Source organism: Rhipicephalus microplus, chromosome 9 (genome assembly GCF_043290135.1).
Source record: "Rhipicephalus microplus isolate Deutch F79 chromosome 9, USDA_Rmic, whole genome shotgun sequence".
Classification (NCBI taxonomy): domain Eukaryota; kingdom Metazoa; phylum Arthropoda; class Arachnida; order Ixodida; family Ixodidae; genus Rhipicephalus; species Rhipicephalus microplus.
This window is the reverse complement of record NC_134708.1, coordinates 39763487-39777073: the sequence shown is the minus strand read 5'-3', so window position 1 is coordinate 39777073 and position 13587 is coordinate 39763487. Positions and strand designations below refer to the sequence as shown.

At 48.8% G+C, this 13587-nt stretch overlaps 1 protein-coding gene across 3 annotated transcripts in view; it reads right to left on the bottom strand.

Moving 5' to 3' along the window:
* LOC119163724 (CDK5 and ABL1 enzyme substrate 2) overlaps positions 1 to 13587 on the bottom strand; it is a 137367-nt gene that overhangs the window by 20223 nt on the left and 103557 nt on the right. For all 3 annotated transcript variants that reach the window (XM_075873466.1, XM_075873465.1, XM_037415788.2), the window contains exon 4: positions 12763 to 12849. In XM_075873466.1, coding sequence (XP_075729581.1) covers positions 12763 to 12849 — 87 coding nt within the window. The remainder of the gene's footprint in view (positions 1 to 12762; positions 12850 to 13587) is intronic.

The following is a 13587-nucleotide window of genomic DNA, read 5'->3' as shown; positions in this document are numbered from 1 at the left end:
CGTCCCTTATGTCAAGTGCAGAGAGCTTTCGGACAAGTGTAGGGAAAGGTCAGCACACCGACTGGGGAGAAAAAAGAATGACTTTAATCTTCGAGTCATCTTAGGCGAACGCTCAAGGAGCGCTGTGAATGGTTATCAATGACACCTCGGTCGCCATCACAAAACGAACGTTTCTCACACAGTCGCATCGCATTACGAGGTAAATCAAGGTCGCTAATTTCCGTCGGCAGGCTACAAGTTGTACGAAGTAATTCCCCAAGGAGCGCATCGAACACGCTGCGGCCTTGCGCCCGATGGCCTCGCATCTCGCTGTACCTGAGGCGCGCGGGCGGGCGTCACAACAAACGGAACTGACAGCGCGTTGACGGCAGCTGTCACCGCCAATAGCTGCTCAGCGTGCGTCCTTTTGTCGGGAACGTCTACGTGAGTATGATGGCTCCGAGCTGCGCCGAAGAATGGTCGCTGCTGGAGTGCCTCGATTGCCCGAAGGGTGGGGGGGGGGGGGGGGTAGTGGCTGCTCAGCTCCCGCCCCACCTTCCTCCTGACGGTTCGTGTTGTCTCGACGGGTCATCAAACGCTTGCACGCTCGAACCTCCATCTATGCCGACGCTAAGAACACGTGTTCGCCACGTGTTCGCCACGTGTTCTGCAGACAAACACATGGAGTGCAGACGCAAGCTGCGTGTACGACGAACCCGGGAAGTGTTGTTGTTTTCGTTTGTGCCTCTCCTCTCCAATATTTACGCCTGTCCCTCCCCCCAAATTTGCACCTCCCCCCAAGAGCAAGTATAGCAAAACACAACCCATATGTTCCTAGTCTCCCCCCCCCCCCCCCCACCTGAAAAAACTCGCTTGTGTGTGTGTGCGCGCCCCCGTAAAGAAAACAAGAAAAAACACGGCATAACCACGAAGTGAATTATGATGACTGGGCGAAATAATGAGATCGTCGGTATTACCGTAGAACCACTGTTCCCCCTCGCGGTCTTTGGTTGTGTGTGCGCGCGCGCTCTCTTGGATATAATATATATCGCTAATTCGTTCATATCTTAAAAGCAAAGCTAAGGGACCCCCTCCTACTTTTTTTTTCTTCAAATATTGACACATACATTTATCCTGAAATTCCGGTTTCATTCTCACATAATAACTCCAAATAAAGTACGCACAAACAACAAGCCCCGCATTTTCAGACCACCAAAAACCAGCCGCTCCCGCATCTCGACAACCCACTTCGTCCTTTCTGTAAATCAAGCTTCACCAACAAACGCGCTCGCGAAAGGTGAAGTCGAACTTCCAGAGTACAACGGCAGAGAAGCTGCACTTTTTTTTCCCCCTTACTGCGCCATCGAATCGATTTCGAGAACGGGGCCCGCTGTCGTCAAGCGGCTGTTCGCAGAACGCAATCCATCCCGCGCTCAACGCTGATAAAGGGCTTCCCGAAGCGAGCCCGTAATATCGCCTGGCTTTAAAAGAACGGCCGGGACGACACGTGTTGAAACCGTACGCGGCAGCGCCTTATCGATTTCTTCTCTCGGCAAAACCAATTATATGTTTTTTTTTCAATTACCGGGACCTTTACGAGAGCGACGTTGCGAGACGTAAACAGGGTAACGTAAACGTAAAACAGATAATGCTAAGTCCTACTGATGCAACTTGACGGGCAGAACCAAAATTCGCAATGGATTGCCCCTAGATTGAATTGTGTGATAGTTAGAAAACTTACGTTTCCGTTTTGCGGTAGGACAGTGAGGGTAATGGAGGACCCGTATTTTTCTATTTTTTTTTTCGGGGGAGATCAAGCGATCGATTCCAGGTACGATCACGGCAGGTTATTTTTTCACCCACTTTTCTTTCTTCTTATTTACATTACATTGCTTCTAATAACTTCCCCTATACGTTCCTTGCCATTGTTGTCTGTTGGATCTCATTAATATTGTGTCAAAACACGGAAAAACGTCGAAAATATAATGCCGAAAACAAGTTAGCAAATAACTAGTTAACTAGTTAGCAAATAGCAGATAACGTTCCGTATCCCCCCCATCCCTCCCGTCTACGGAACGGGCTTACCGAACTGAAGACAGTGGGAACAAAAGCATGTGCGTTACCTAGCCCTAAATTACGTTGTCATCCGTGAGTACTGTGCATCGATAGCTGCGATCACGACAGTCGGTAATCTAATCTACATGCGGCATCGAAGATGCCAGCATTATCGCTGGTGGCCGCGTTATAGTTCCAGAACAAACTCTATTGTTCGCGTTGTGCGCGCAGTCGTGTTGGAAAATTCTAAAACAATCTGGAAGGTTCCGAGACAATAGAGCACGGCTTGCGCAAGCCAGTGGTAACACGTGTTCTAACGGACTGGTTAAGTACGCCAAGCCGAAAAAAACTTTGCCAGTAAGTCAGCGGGCAGTGCGCAAAACACGTGTTAAGCGACTTCGTCGCATCCCCTGTGGTCCCGCTGCTTTGCGGTAAAGGAACCATTCGTTTGAAGGATGCGCAAACGTTCTGGCGCGTTTTTTTTTTTTTTACATTTGGAGAGGACCGGGCGCGCACAAAGAGCCTCTCCGGCGGAGATCGCCGTTTACGACTTCCCGTAGATAACCGAGGCGGGGGCCACAGCTCGCGCGGCGCGGAAGACAAGAGTTACTGGAGACCGCTCAACTGGGACCTTGCAGACTGCGGAACCAGTGTGGGAAAACACCGCAGCAACAAGAAAGGCGGGAAGAAAGACGACGAAGAGGGGGACACCACTAGAAGAGGGGGGACACCACTAAAAGAGGGGGGGGGACACCACTAAGAAAGGTCGCTAGCTTGAAAGCCGGCCGGACAGTCACCCCTGAAGAAGGGACCGAAACGGTCCCGAAACGTCCGGTCAGTTTTCAGTATACATTTGATTTCAACATTAGAAACTTTGTACTAAAAATGGCTGGAGAGTTTATTTTATTCGTGTGGATTTTTTACCCAGCCAGAGAGATTTCGAATATCAAGGTTGAACATTTGGAAGAAGTCTGCCTTGTTGGGATAGGAATGAGGCAATTAGAAAACTAAAACCAATGTTGGGTAGCCCACCAACGCCTTAACACCAACTAAAACTGAAAATTCTATTCAGAAAGCCAGTGTTTAGAAGCCGGTCTGGCTTCGAAACGTCGAGCGAATTGCCTCTGTCGAATATGTTCCCCTTTAAAGAGTTGCTTATGCAATGTTCGGAGCAATTCGCGGTTTCGCGTTGTGCGCAATGCCGCCGCGCCGAAGCAGCCGCAATGAAGAGAGCCCATCTCTCATCGCACGTATAGGCACGCCGAACAACGAGCCCGAACCCTCCCGGTGAAGGCAGCATCGCTATCTAAAAGGGAATGCCGACAAAAAGGACTTTTCGGCGTCGCAGGCCTACGAGTGAGGAGTGGTCTCGCACTGACATTAATTGCGTCGAGTGAAAGGCGAGACAACTTGTCGACTGTAGGAAATATTCAAACCAACCGACGTGTTCGCCAACAATATCGCCGCGCCAGGCCCGCTAGACGGAAACGAACGCACGTTGCAAACAAGATCGCCCCTGAGCCTTGCGTTAGGCGTCGCACAGTGTTTACTTGAACGATGTGTCATGGAAGGCGGCTTCGAAAAGGGACGGCCACTGTCCAGGCTCAATTGTGTCCCGCCTCATTTTCGGTCGCATCATCTGACACACAAATCGGTCGAAATCGAGCGAGGAGATTATACGATGGTTCTGCTCCATATGGTAAGTGTGCGTATAGACTATTTTACGGAGTGGTGTCGGTGCCACCGTATTGGACTGTTAACCATTGAGTTTTGCAACTCTAACAACTGAAGAAACAGTTACCGTAGACTCGTACCGTAGATTCGTAGACAGTTACCATAGATTCGGTTGGTGCGTATACGATGCTTCGTGGCCCTAATTGTTTCACGTCGCAATGTGCAACAAGAAGAGGACACCCGTTTGACAGACCAAGACGGTGGCCCCCACATGTCTTGGATAAAACAGTGTGCATGTGATATTGAGAATGGAGACGGAGGAGGCGAGAGCCACGCGATAAGAGGCATCCCGAGAAGCGAGAAACGCCTATATAGCCTCGTACACCAGCCTGGGACTTAACTGGGCCGGTTAGATTAAAAAATAGAGAAAGAAGCGCATTTGGTAACATTTCGTTTCGCACAGTGAACAGCTTGACGATGGCTAGAACGCGAGCGAGCTGGTCTCGCACGAAAACAACGAGAGAGAGAGAGAGAAACTGATGCGTCATTGATGAGACCCTACATGTACACGCCAGTACTGATGAACTAATTGGTTGCTTAGTCCCAAATCCCTACGTGGCTCGCCTTTGCGATGCGGAATTCCGCCGATCCCCGCACGGATGTACAGGGCTACCCAATTAGCTAAGCAAGCAGGTTAATCCCGTACGGATCCGAATGATTGGGGGGGGGGGGGGGGCTTGGTTCGCAATGCGAAAACCTTAAATATCACGTCTCAGCACTGGCACCGACTGTTTCGATGAGGCTGGAGGGGAGAAGGGAAGAGCGCGCATAACACCACCGCTCTGATTTAGTTAAATCCACGATTACGGATGTATTATTAATTACTGCATAACTAATTAGGACGGGAGTCTGACCCTTTAATGGCAGCAAATCCCTCGCCGCCCCTTATTCAAACAAGTGGCTGTCCGTAAAACAAAAAAGAAAAAGAAGGGGGGTTTGCCTTCTTTCATTATAATGGTCGGGCACCCAGAAACGCATTAGCGCTTTTCAATACGCGCGAAGAAGGCGATTTCGAAAGCTTAGAATGGAGCTGATTCCTCACCGTTCTGTTAGAAAAACGAGCAGCTGTGTTTACACATGATTTAAATGCCGTTTCAGAAAATTTGAATTCTTTCGTTTTACCGCGCTTTTTTGTGATTGGCTCCTAGCAAGATTTCTTTTTCTCGTTTTCTGCAAACCTGCATGTTAATGAAATGAGCCGGCGAGCTCGGAACTTCAGTTTAGCGAGCAAATTAATCTTGAATTCCTTAAATAATTCTGAAGCAGCAGGTACGTACCACGCAATCGCATCTCGCTCTCTCCCCCAATGTTTTCTTTTTTTTCGTTCTTGAAAGCAAAGTACGAAAGCTCAGAGCGTAACACGATCGCACGAGTGTGCGTAAAAAAAAAAAAAATCTCGCCACGTGACGTTCGAATTCCGGTGATGACGTCAAAGGTCACGGTCAATGCTCCGTCGGGGTGACGTTCTTCTCAGCGCGTATAAATTATTAAGCACTTGCGGAACATTTTCTTGTTACTATTATTAATAATTGGTGGGGTTCTTTCTTTGCGTGCCAAAATAACGATATAATTATTAGGCACGCCGTATATATTAGGCGAGGAAGAGAGGGGGGCAGGGGGTGCCGGATTAATTTTGACCAGCGGGGGTTATTAAATTTGCACCTGAATCTAAGTTCGCGGGGGTGCACGGTTTGGGACACTGTCATATTCCGACGTAATGTCAGATTTCGTAATGGCGCCATTTCAAGGCTATCAGAGACGCCGCTGATGTCCTCTGAGCCGATCGGGGTTGATCAATGGCGGAATTCGACAACGAGGCAGAGTTTGACGATGTCTAGAAAACAACACACCGGGGGTGTTGTTGCACTTCCATCCCATCGAAATAACGCAGTTGCTCGGAATCATGCCCACGACCTTTTGGTTAAAAGAGTACTCACACTAATTAAAAAAAAACATTCACACTGGTAATCTAAAATGAAAACACGGGCGTCGAGTTCCCTATTAAGTGTGTCGTGGTGCTCTGGAACTCATCGAATACATCTGTAATGTCACAGCCCTAAAACAGCTATTTTGGTATCGGCATCGAGGCAGCGACTTCGAGGTGAAGTGCCAACGCAAGCATAGAGTTTCCTAAATATACACTAGAGGAAACTACGGCGCTAGTGTCTATGGGAGCTGCAACGCGTGCCGCTTCAGCGAGCAGGGGAATTATGGGTAGTACATGAATTTGCCTATAGTCTTCGAACTTGATACGTTCCTTCTGGCTTCGCGTGGCTTGGAGCTGCTTTTTTAGCGAAACAACAATCGGCAAATTTTCGGCAGCCGTGCACGCTTCACCACCTTCACCTTTTAGGATCAACATTTCAAGTCAGCTCACTAAGTTCGAAACGGTTTGTCCTTTCATTCGAAACAAAGCAAAAACACGGCAATAAATGAAGCTACAAGTGCGATTCGCCACCCGCAAGCGCGAAGACTATAGGCCAATCCATGTTGTACCCATAATTCCCACGGTAGCCGCACGATCGAAACACCGGAATTCCTTTTAGTTAATTTTAGGAAACTCTATGAACGCAAGTATCAAGTCGCGGGGAGATTGTCGCAGGGAGATTGCGACTCGCGAAATACTGGCACCTGCTCTGTCGTTCGCTGCCATTTGCGACGTGGTTCGCGGAAAAATACCGATGACCGAATCGTCGTCCAAAGAACGCAGGACGCATCCGCGAACCCAGCGAAGCGTGTTGACTTGTCGTGATAATTTGTCCACTGCAGAGCGGCTTGGCTTGCAGATGCTGGGTGACCGAAACATTAAAATCAAAGTAAAATATTTTATACCAGTGGTCTGTCTCTGGTCTGTGTAGATCGTTGATAATGCAAAACGAGAAAAAAAATGTCCCTTATGCCTGGGCACGTCTCGAAATAGTGTCGGTACTTATTTCACAATACTAATATCAGAGGGTCTATACGTCCCAGAAACGACGATACGATTATGAGAGACACCGTACAGGAGTGCTCCGGAAAGTTCGACCATTAGGTGTTCTTTAACGCACACTGTCGGCGCGCAGCACACAAGCCTGCTGACCCGAAGACCGCGGTTTCGATCAGTAGCTAGGGCGCACCTTGGCCACTGATGCATCGAGGCGGACTCGTCAGTACTGCTGGGCACTGACGGCTATTTTCGAAACTGTCGTACGAATCTTCCGAGTATACAGAGACGGCTCCGAGCAGGTGTGAGGCTCACGAAATTCGGACGAGAATTTGATTGATTGATTGATTGATTGATTGATCGATCGATCGATTGATAAATAGAGACAGACAGACAGACAGACAGACAGATAGACAGATAGACAGATAGATAGATAGATAGATAGATAGATAGATAGATAGATAGATAGATAGATAGATAGATAGATAGATAGATAGATAGATAGATAGATAGATATGTGGGGTTTAACGTCCCAAAACCACCATATGATCATGAGAGACGCCATAGTAGAGGGCTCCGGAAATTTCGACCACCTGGGTTTCTTCAACGTGCACCCACCAAATCTGAGCCCACGGGCCTACAGCATTTCCGCCTCAATCGGAAATGCAGCCCCGCCGCAGCCGGGATTTGATCCCGCGACCTGCGGGTCAGCAGCCGAGTACCTTAGCCACTATAGACCACCGCGGCGGGGCCGCACAAGAATTTATTCGACATTAAAGTTGAATTTCGCGTGGCGCACCGGCCGACACCGACACTATCGCGAGCGACGTCGGGCTGCGCGGTGATCAACTCCGGTGACGACGGTTCGGCTGGTTTAGTCGTCGTGACGTCACGCGCCACTCAATACGGCCGCTTCTCGTGCGTCACGGTATTTTGCGCGAGCATGCGACGCGACGCTCATACCGCGTTGTGACGTATAAGGGTGCAGACGGAACCGAAACTGGCGCTTAGAAATATAAACTGTTCTACCCAAGACATGCGTTCGCCACCATATTGGGTTGCTACGTTGATGTTTTCTTAGTTTTTTTTTATATACTGAAATGTGAACGAATAAAGTCACGAAACATCGTAAGCTCCAACTGGGACGTTTTGATGTCTACGACGCCCACGCGAGACTGTTTTCGTTCAGTTGTTACGACTTCAAAACACAAAGGTTAACAGTCCAACATGGCGGCACCGAAAACCCTCCGCGTAATAGTCTATATACAGAGTAGTTAATTTTTCTGCACGCACTCGCGATTACCAGTACGTTTGAGAACGTCGCCTTTACTTTGGTGCAAAAAATAATAACAGCAACTAAAAATGTTCGTCTATTAACTCCTATAACATGAACGAAAAAAGATAATTTTTTTTTTAATTTGTCAGACGCAATCTTGAATGAGATCCCGCCGACATCCTAGGAAAGTAGTCCCCCCAGGGGTGAATCAGTGGTTAGGCACTCGCCTGCTGACCGGAAGGAAGGTCACGAGTTCGATCTCGGCGGCGGCGGCCGTCGCATTTCGGTAGAGGCTAAACGGTTGAGACCTGTGATTGATTGATTGATTGATTGATTGATTTGTGGGGTTTAACGTCCCAAAACCACCATATGATTATGAGAGACGCCGTAGTGGAGGGCTCCGGAAATTTTGAACACCTGGGGTTCTTTAACGTGCACCCAAATCTGAGCACACGGGCCTACGACATTTCCGCCTCCATCGGAAATGCAGCAGCCGCAGCCGGGATTCGAACCCGCGCCCTGCGGGTCGGTTGAGGCCCGTGTATTGCGCGACGTCGGAACACCAGATGGTCGAAATTCCCGGAGCTCTCCACTACGGCGTCCCCACGTGATCATATAACGACTTTGGAAACCCTAGATGTAATTATCATATGTTATTAGTCAAGGGCAATACGGGAGACGTTATTTGCAGTAATTATGCTACAGCTGCGAAGAAGCGGCACACCATATGCTTGTTAATTAGCTGTCACGGCAGCTACCCGGGTTCAATTATCCTTTACAGAAAGAAGCACAGGCGATGTCTATCCCTTTTCCTTCCAGTTATCGCAGCCTCACACACTCTTGCTACATTGCTTCTTTCATTTTAATCTGCAGTCTGTAGTGTCTCCCTTAATACAGCACACGCAATTACGTCACACGCCCCCAAGGCGCGCGCGCGGACCCGTAATCAACGCGTTAATCGCTCCCCAATTTAATCTATGCTCACTACTTCTCGTCCGTTCGATTTCAGGGCGACTTAAATTTGTTCTTGGCTTTTTGGCGTTACCCACTTATAGGGAGCAGTAGATTAGAAGGCAAAAGGCGAGGAGTAAAGCAATGGAGGGAGGGGGGAGTGACAAGTGGGGATATAACGCGGGGATGAACGCGCCGATCAATCTAGACGTAATTATAGAGAGAAAACTCTGCGCGACGCCTTCAGCAGCCGGTGGAAATTTCTATTTTGTTGCGGACTTGCAACGATAAAGAAAACACGAAGGGGGTGATGCAGTGCGATAAAACTTGCATAAGGTGAAACGCTGCGAGATACATTAACGATGACGCCGTATAAGCGGGGGAAGACGCAGCAGAAAACAAAAGTAGGAACGTTATTACGGTTGTTTTGGGATTAATGCTCCCGTGTCTATAATCGAAAAGGACGGCAGACGAAGTACGAGTGATCGATAGAAGCGAACGGGGCGAACATGGACGCGATCTGGTCAATGGCGTCGCGGTACGTTTTGTACGCAACTGTGAGGTGGAGGCGCCTGTTAGTGCGCGGACTTGCGTAATCACCTCCCGGATAAATTCAATCAATCAATCAATCAATCAATCAATCAAAGAGTGAAAGCCGCAGTACGTCAGTCTTAGCGAGGCATTGTAGTCAGTCTACACGGATGGCGGCCCTCTTTGAAACATCATTCACGATTCGTGTTGCGAAAAAGGTTGTTCAGTTCTGGATAAAATGAAAGGCTAATTAACACGTTTGTCTTACTTCCCAGCGACATCTGCGCACTTGTTCCACCTGCTCATTCATTCGTTTGTTTGCTAGCTTTATTTGATTGTTTAAAATCTCAGCGCTGGAGTACATGCACAGTTTCGGGGGCAGGAATTAAACTTGAGACAACTGTTGCCAGACTGACATGTGGTACAAAAAATGCAAAAATAAGTAAAACTTGACCCAGTAACCCTCACAGGTCTATAATAAAAATTGAAGGACACTTTGAAAATTCAAAAATGTGTTCGACGAAAGCCTGTGGCCATTTGACTGACTGCGCCATGTCTTCTTTTCCCCCCCTTTTTATTTGACTCTCTGAGCAATCACGTGATTGCTTTGCGAGAGTGTGAGCGGGAGAGGCCGCAGCTGCCACCGTTCCAGGGCACGAACGGACGGGCGCGAGCATGAGACATTAAAAGCTGTCGCATCATTAACATATTGAGTTTAGCATTCCAAAACCACGACATGATTGCGAGGGACGCCGCAGTGGAGGGCTCTGGAAATTTCGACCATATACGGTCTATTGTGTTTACTAACGTGCACCGACATCGGACAGTACACGGCCCTCTATAGCACTGCGCCTCCATCGAAATTCGACAGCCGCGGCCATGATCGAACCGACGGCATTCGGGTCACGATGATGAAACAAAGTCAACGAAGTGAAAAAACAGCGCGTAACACAGGACACAGGACAGAGAAGAGACGGACGAGGCGCTCTCTTCTCTGTCCTGTGTCCTGTGTTACGCGCTGTTTTTTCACTTCGTTGACCATGTACCAACCGGCCCAAATAAGCACTTTAGTATGAAACAAAGGTTTATTGTCCCAAAACAAGTGTTCCCGCTCGGGTTTACCCTACAGGAGGGAGGGTCCCTCATTCCAGGCAACTTCTGGCCACAATCACCTCATGCTGGCGGTCTGTCCCGCGACTCTCGCCGACCCCGAAGAACAATGGCCTTACTGGCAGAAGATGGTGCAAAGCGCTCCATATCAAGATCAGCTACGGGCAGTCGAAAAAGTCCACGATGACGCCGTAAGGCTTGGCCTAACGGTATACCGATGTGGATACACGTCGGTATACCGTCACTAGTACACTTCTAAAGTTCTTGATTTAATTAATTAATTAATTAATCACCTCCCGGACTCTGGCGACGAGTCCTCGTCGGTCTTCTATAGATCCCGTGCGGCGATCTTGGTCCGCCACGTCTCGGCTAGGAGATCAATACGTGCGGTCATTGCGGTCTTGACATTGCCACCTACGTGGCGCCACGGGCGCTCGAGTATTAGGTGTGCCAGTGTGTCTGGCACCGTCGCATACGGGGCAGTTGTACGCACAAAGCGTCGTGTCGATGCCGCGCGCAAACGCGTTAGTTTGCAGAGTTCTGAATTCTGTGGCTTCTTCTTTAATCGGCGCGGGGTGAGGATGGCGGGTATACACCATGCGAGCAACCTATAGACGACAGTGCTGTAGCACTGCGTTATATGTTGGTGTTATACGGTCTGGCAAACCGCGCCGCAGGCGACAAACAAAGCTGGGCGCCAACTAACGAGGCGAGCGTCCCGTCGCGTTCACTGTTAATCGTTCAAAGGCACAATGACACCGATTTTTTTCGAAGCTGAGGTTACCCTGTAATTAAAATCACTTGTATACAGAGACGGCTTCGGGTAAATGCTGAGATATTTTATATTGGTTGTAGTCAATTTTCACATGACGCGCACCTATTGCCATCGACACTAGCGCGTCATCAGGCTACAGTGCGGCTAGTTGCAATGACGTCAAAAAAAAAAAAGAATGCAATATGGTCGCTTGTGCGTCAAAGCAGCCACGGAATGGAGGGGCCGTGAAAACGTCTCGATATGCAGTGCGAGCACCGTGAACTGGTTGGTACTGCGCTGTGGTCTAAGGGTTCAGTAGGATTCGAAACTAGCTTTTTTAAAAAAACGCATCGAAATTAATTTTTCAGTGCGCACTCGAGCTTACCAATGCCTATTGCAGGTCTTCGGACCCGGGCCTTTCAATTGATTAAAAAAAAAAAACGGCGATTGGGAATGTTCGCGTCAGCACCCTTTTACACTCACACAAATGATACGACGGGTGGTACTCCAACAAAAGCTTTAAAGAACGCACACACACACAAAAAAGGAACTTCCTCTCTTCCCAGAGATTGCACTGCAAATGCGCGCCCGCGTTGCCGCAGGAAGTTCTCACGGCGCTTTTCCGCATAAAAAGCGCGCAAAGAAAGGGGGAAAGACGCTTTTTTTTTAGGAGGCGTTGACTGAAAGGTGCTCCTTACGAGGAGACCGAAGTTGCGAAAATTGCAATACAAACAGGCAGGCGACTCCTTCCACGAAGCATTTAGCTCTGAACACTCCCTATAGAGGTGTCTGTGTACATACTAGAAACCCGTTTGTGACATATAGTGCATTCAGGCTAACCCAGGCCAAGTTCGTTAAAACAGGGGAAAGATAGGTGCGACGATGGGAACGTGCTGTGTGCGTATGTGTATGTGTGTGTTTTGGTACCGACCATGCACAAACTGCCGCTTCCCTTCGGTGTTAGCACTGAGTACATAACTACCAAACGCACTTATTGAGTTACCTTAGAATCCGTGTGAAATGGCGCATCACATTCTAAAGCGTCATGTTCAATCCCTCTTAGCCGGCTAAGTATTTCCTAGTCATCGCAACTGCGTTTCATAGTTGTGACGTCATGAGGGCGTCATCGTCAGGATCCGCTTTCAATTATTCTACCCTAACATACCCCATTTATGTAGTAACATTAAGGTGCACCTAACTCGAAATGCGATCGCCACGTCCGGTATCGAACCCGCATCCTTCCAGTCAGCAGTGGAGTAACGGATAGCCGCCGTACAACCGCGCCAGCCCTGAACTAACGAACCAATTCTTTAACCAACAAAACGACAATGTATGCGTATGTGGCTCACGCCAAACTAAATTTTGGAGAGCTTACAGGCTGCGAAAGCGACGCGCATGGTAGTTACGAGAGCCGTATAGCGCGCATGCGCGCGTGAGCACGTGACTTACTTGGCGCTGCTGCGCAGACTCCGTCGGTTGTAGGAGAGTGCCGAGAAGACGACCACCGGAGCTCTCTTGGCGCTGACCATGTACACCCTGCACGAAAGAGTCAAGAACGAGGGAGCGGTTACAAATACCTCTTGACACGTTCAGAAGTTCATACTCACAACGAGGGTATGCTTAAGCTTCTTTTTCATAATAACATATGAGGTTTACCGTCCCAAAACCACGATATGATTATAAGAGACGCCGTAATGGAAGCTCCGGAAATTGCGACCATTTGGTGTTCTTTAAAGCGCGCAGACGTCCACCATCACCACTGGGATCGCACCCACGATCATTGAGTCAGCAGCCGAGGGCCGTAGCCACTGTTCCGCCGAGGAGGACGCTTAGCTTCCGGCAGCAACCACCAAAAAAAAAAAAAAAAAAAAAAAGGCTTCGTTCTGCGGCTGCCGGGAGGTGGCGACAAGTTTATGCGAACGCCATCTTGCCAGCGAAACCAAACGAATCGAACAGGCAATTAGGCTAAGGGAAGCGTGGGGGACATTAATTATTGCATCCAACTGTAGTTTACAATTACGAAGTCATCAAAAATGCATTAAAGTGGACAGAAAAGTACCCCATTTTCGGCAGTCTGCTCACGTGACGTAATTGACAAGGTAAGTAAGGTCCTGATTGGCCTATGCACGAGAGATACCTGTTGCGAATTGTCTCCTACCCTGCCTTGACACGCCGTGGTGTGTGCCCGGCCTGGCTTGTTTCGCACGACTATCATGCGCGTTCAACTGATTTCACTTCGTTTTGGTGCGTCTTCGACTGCGCAAGCGGAGACAA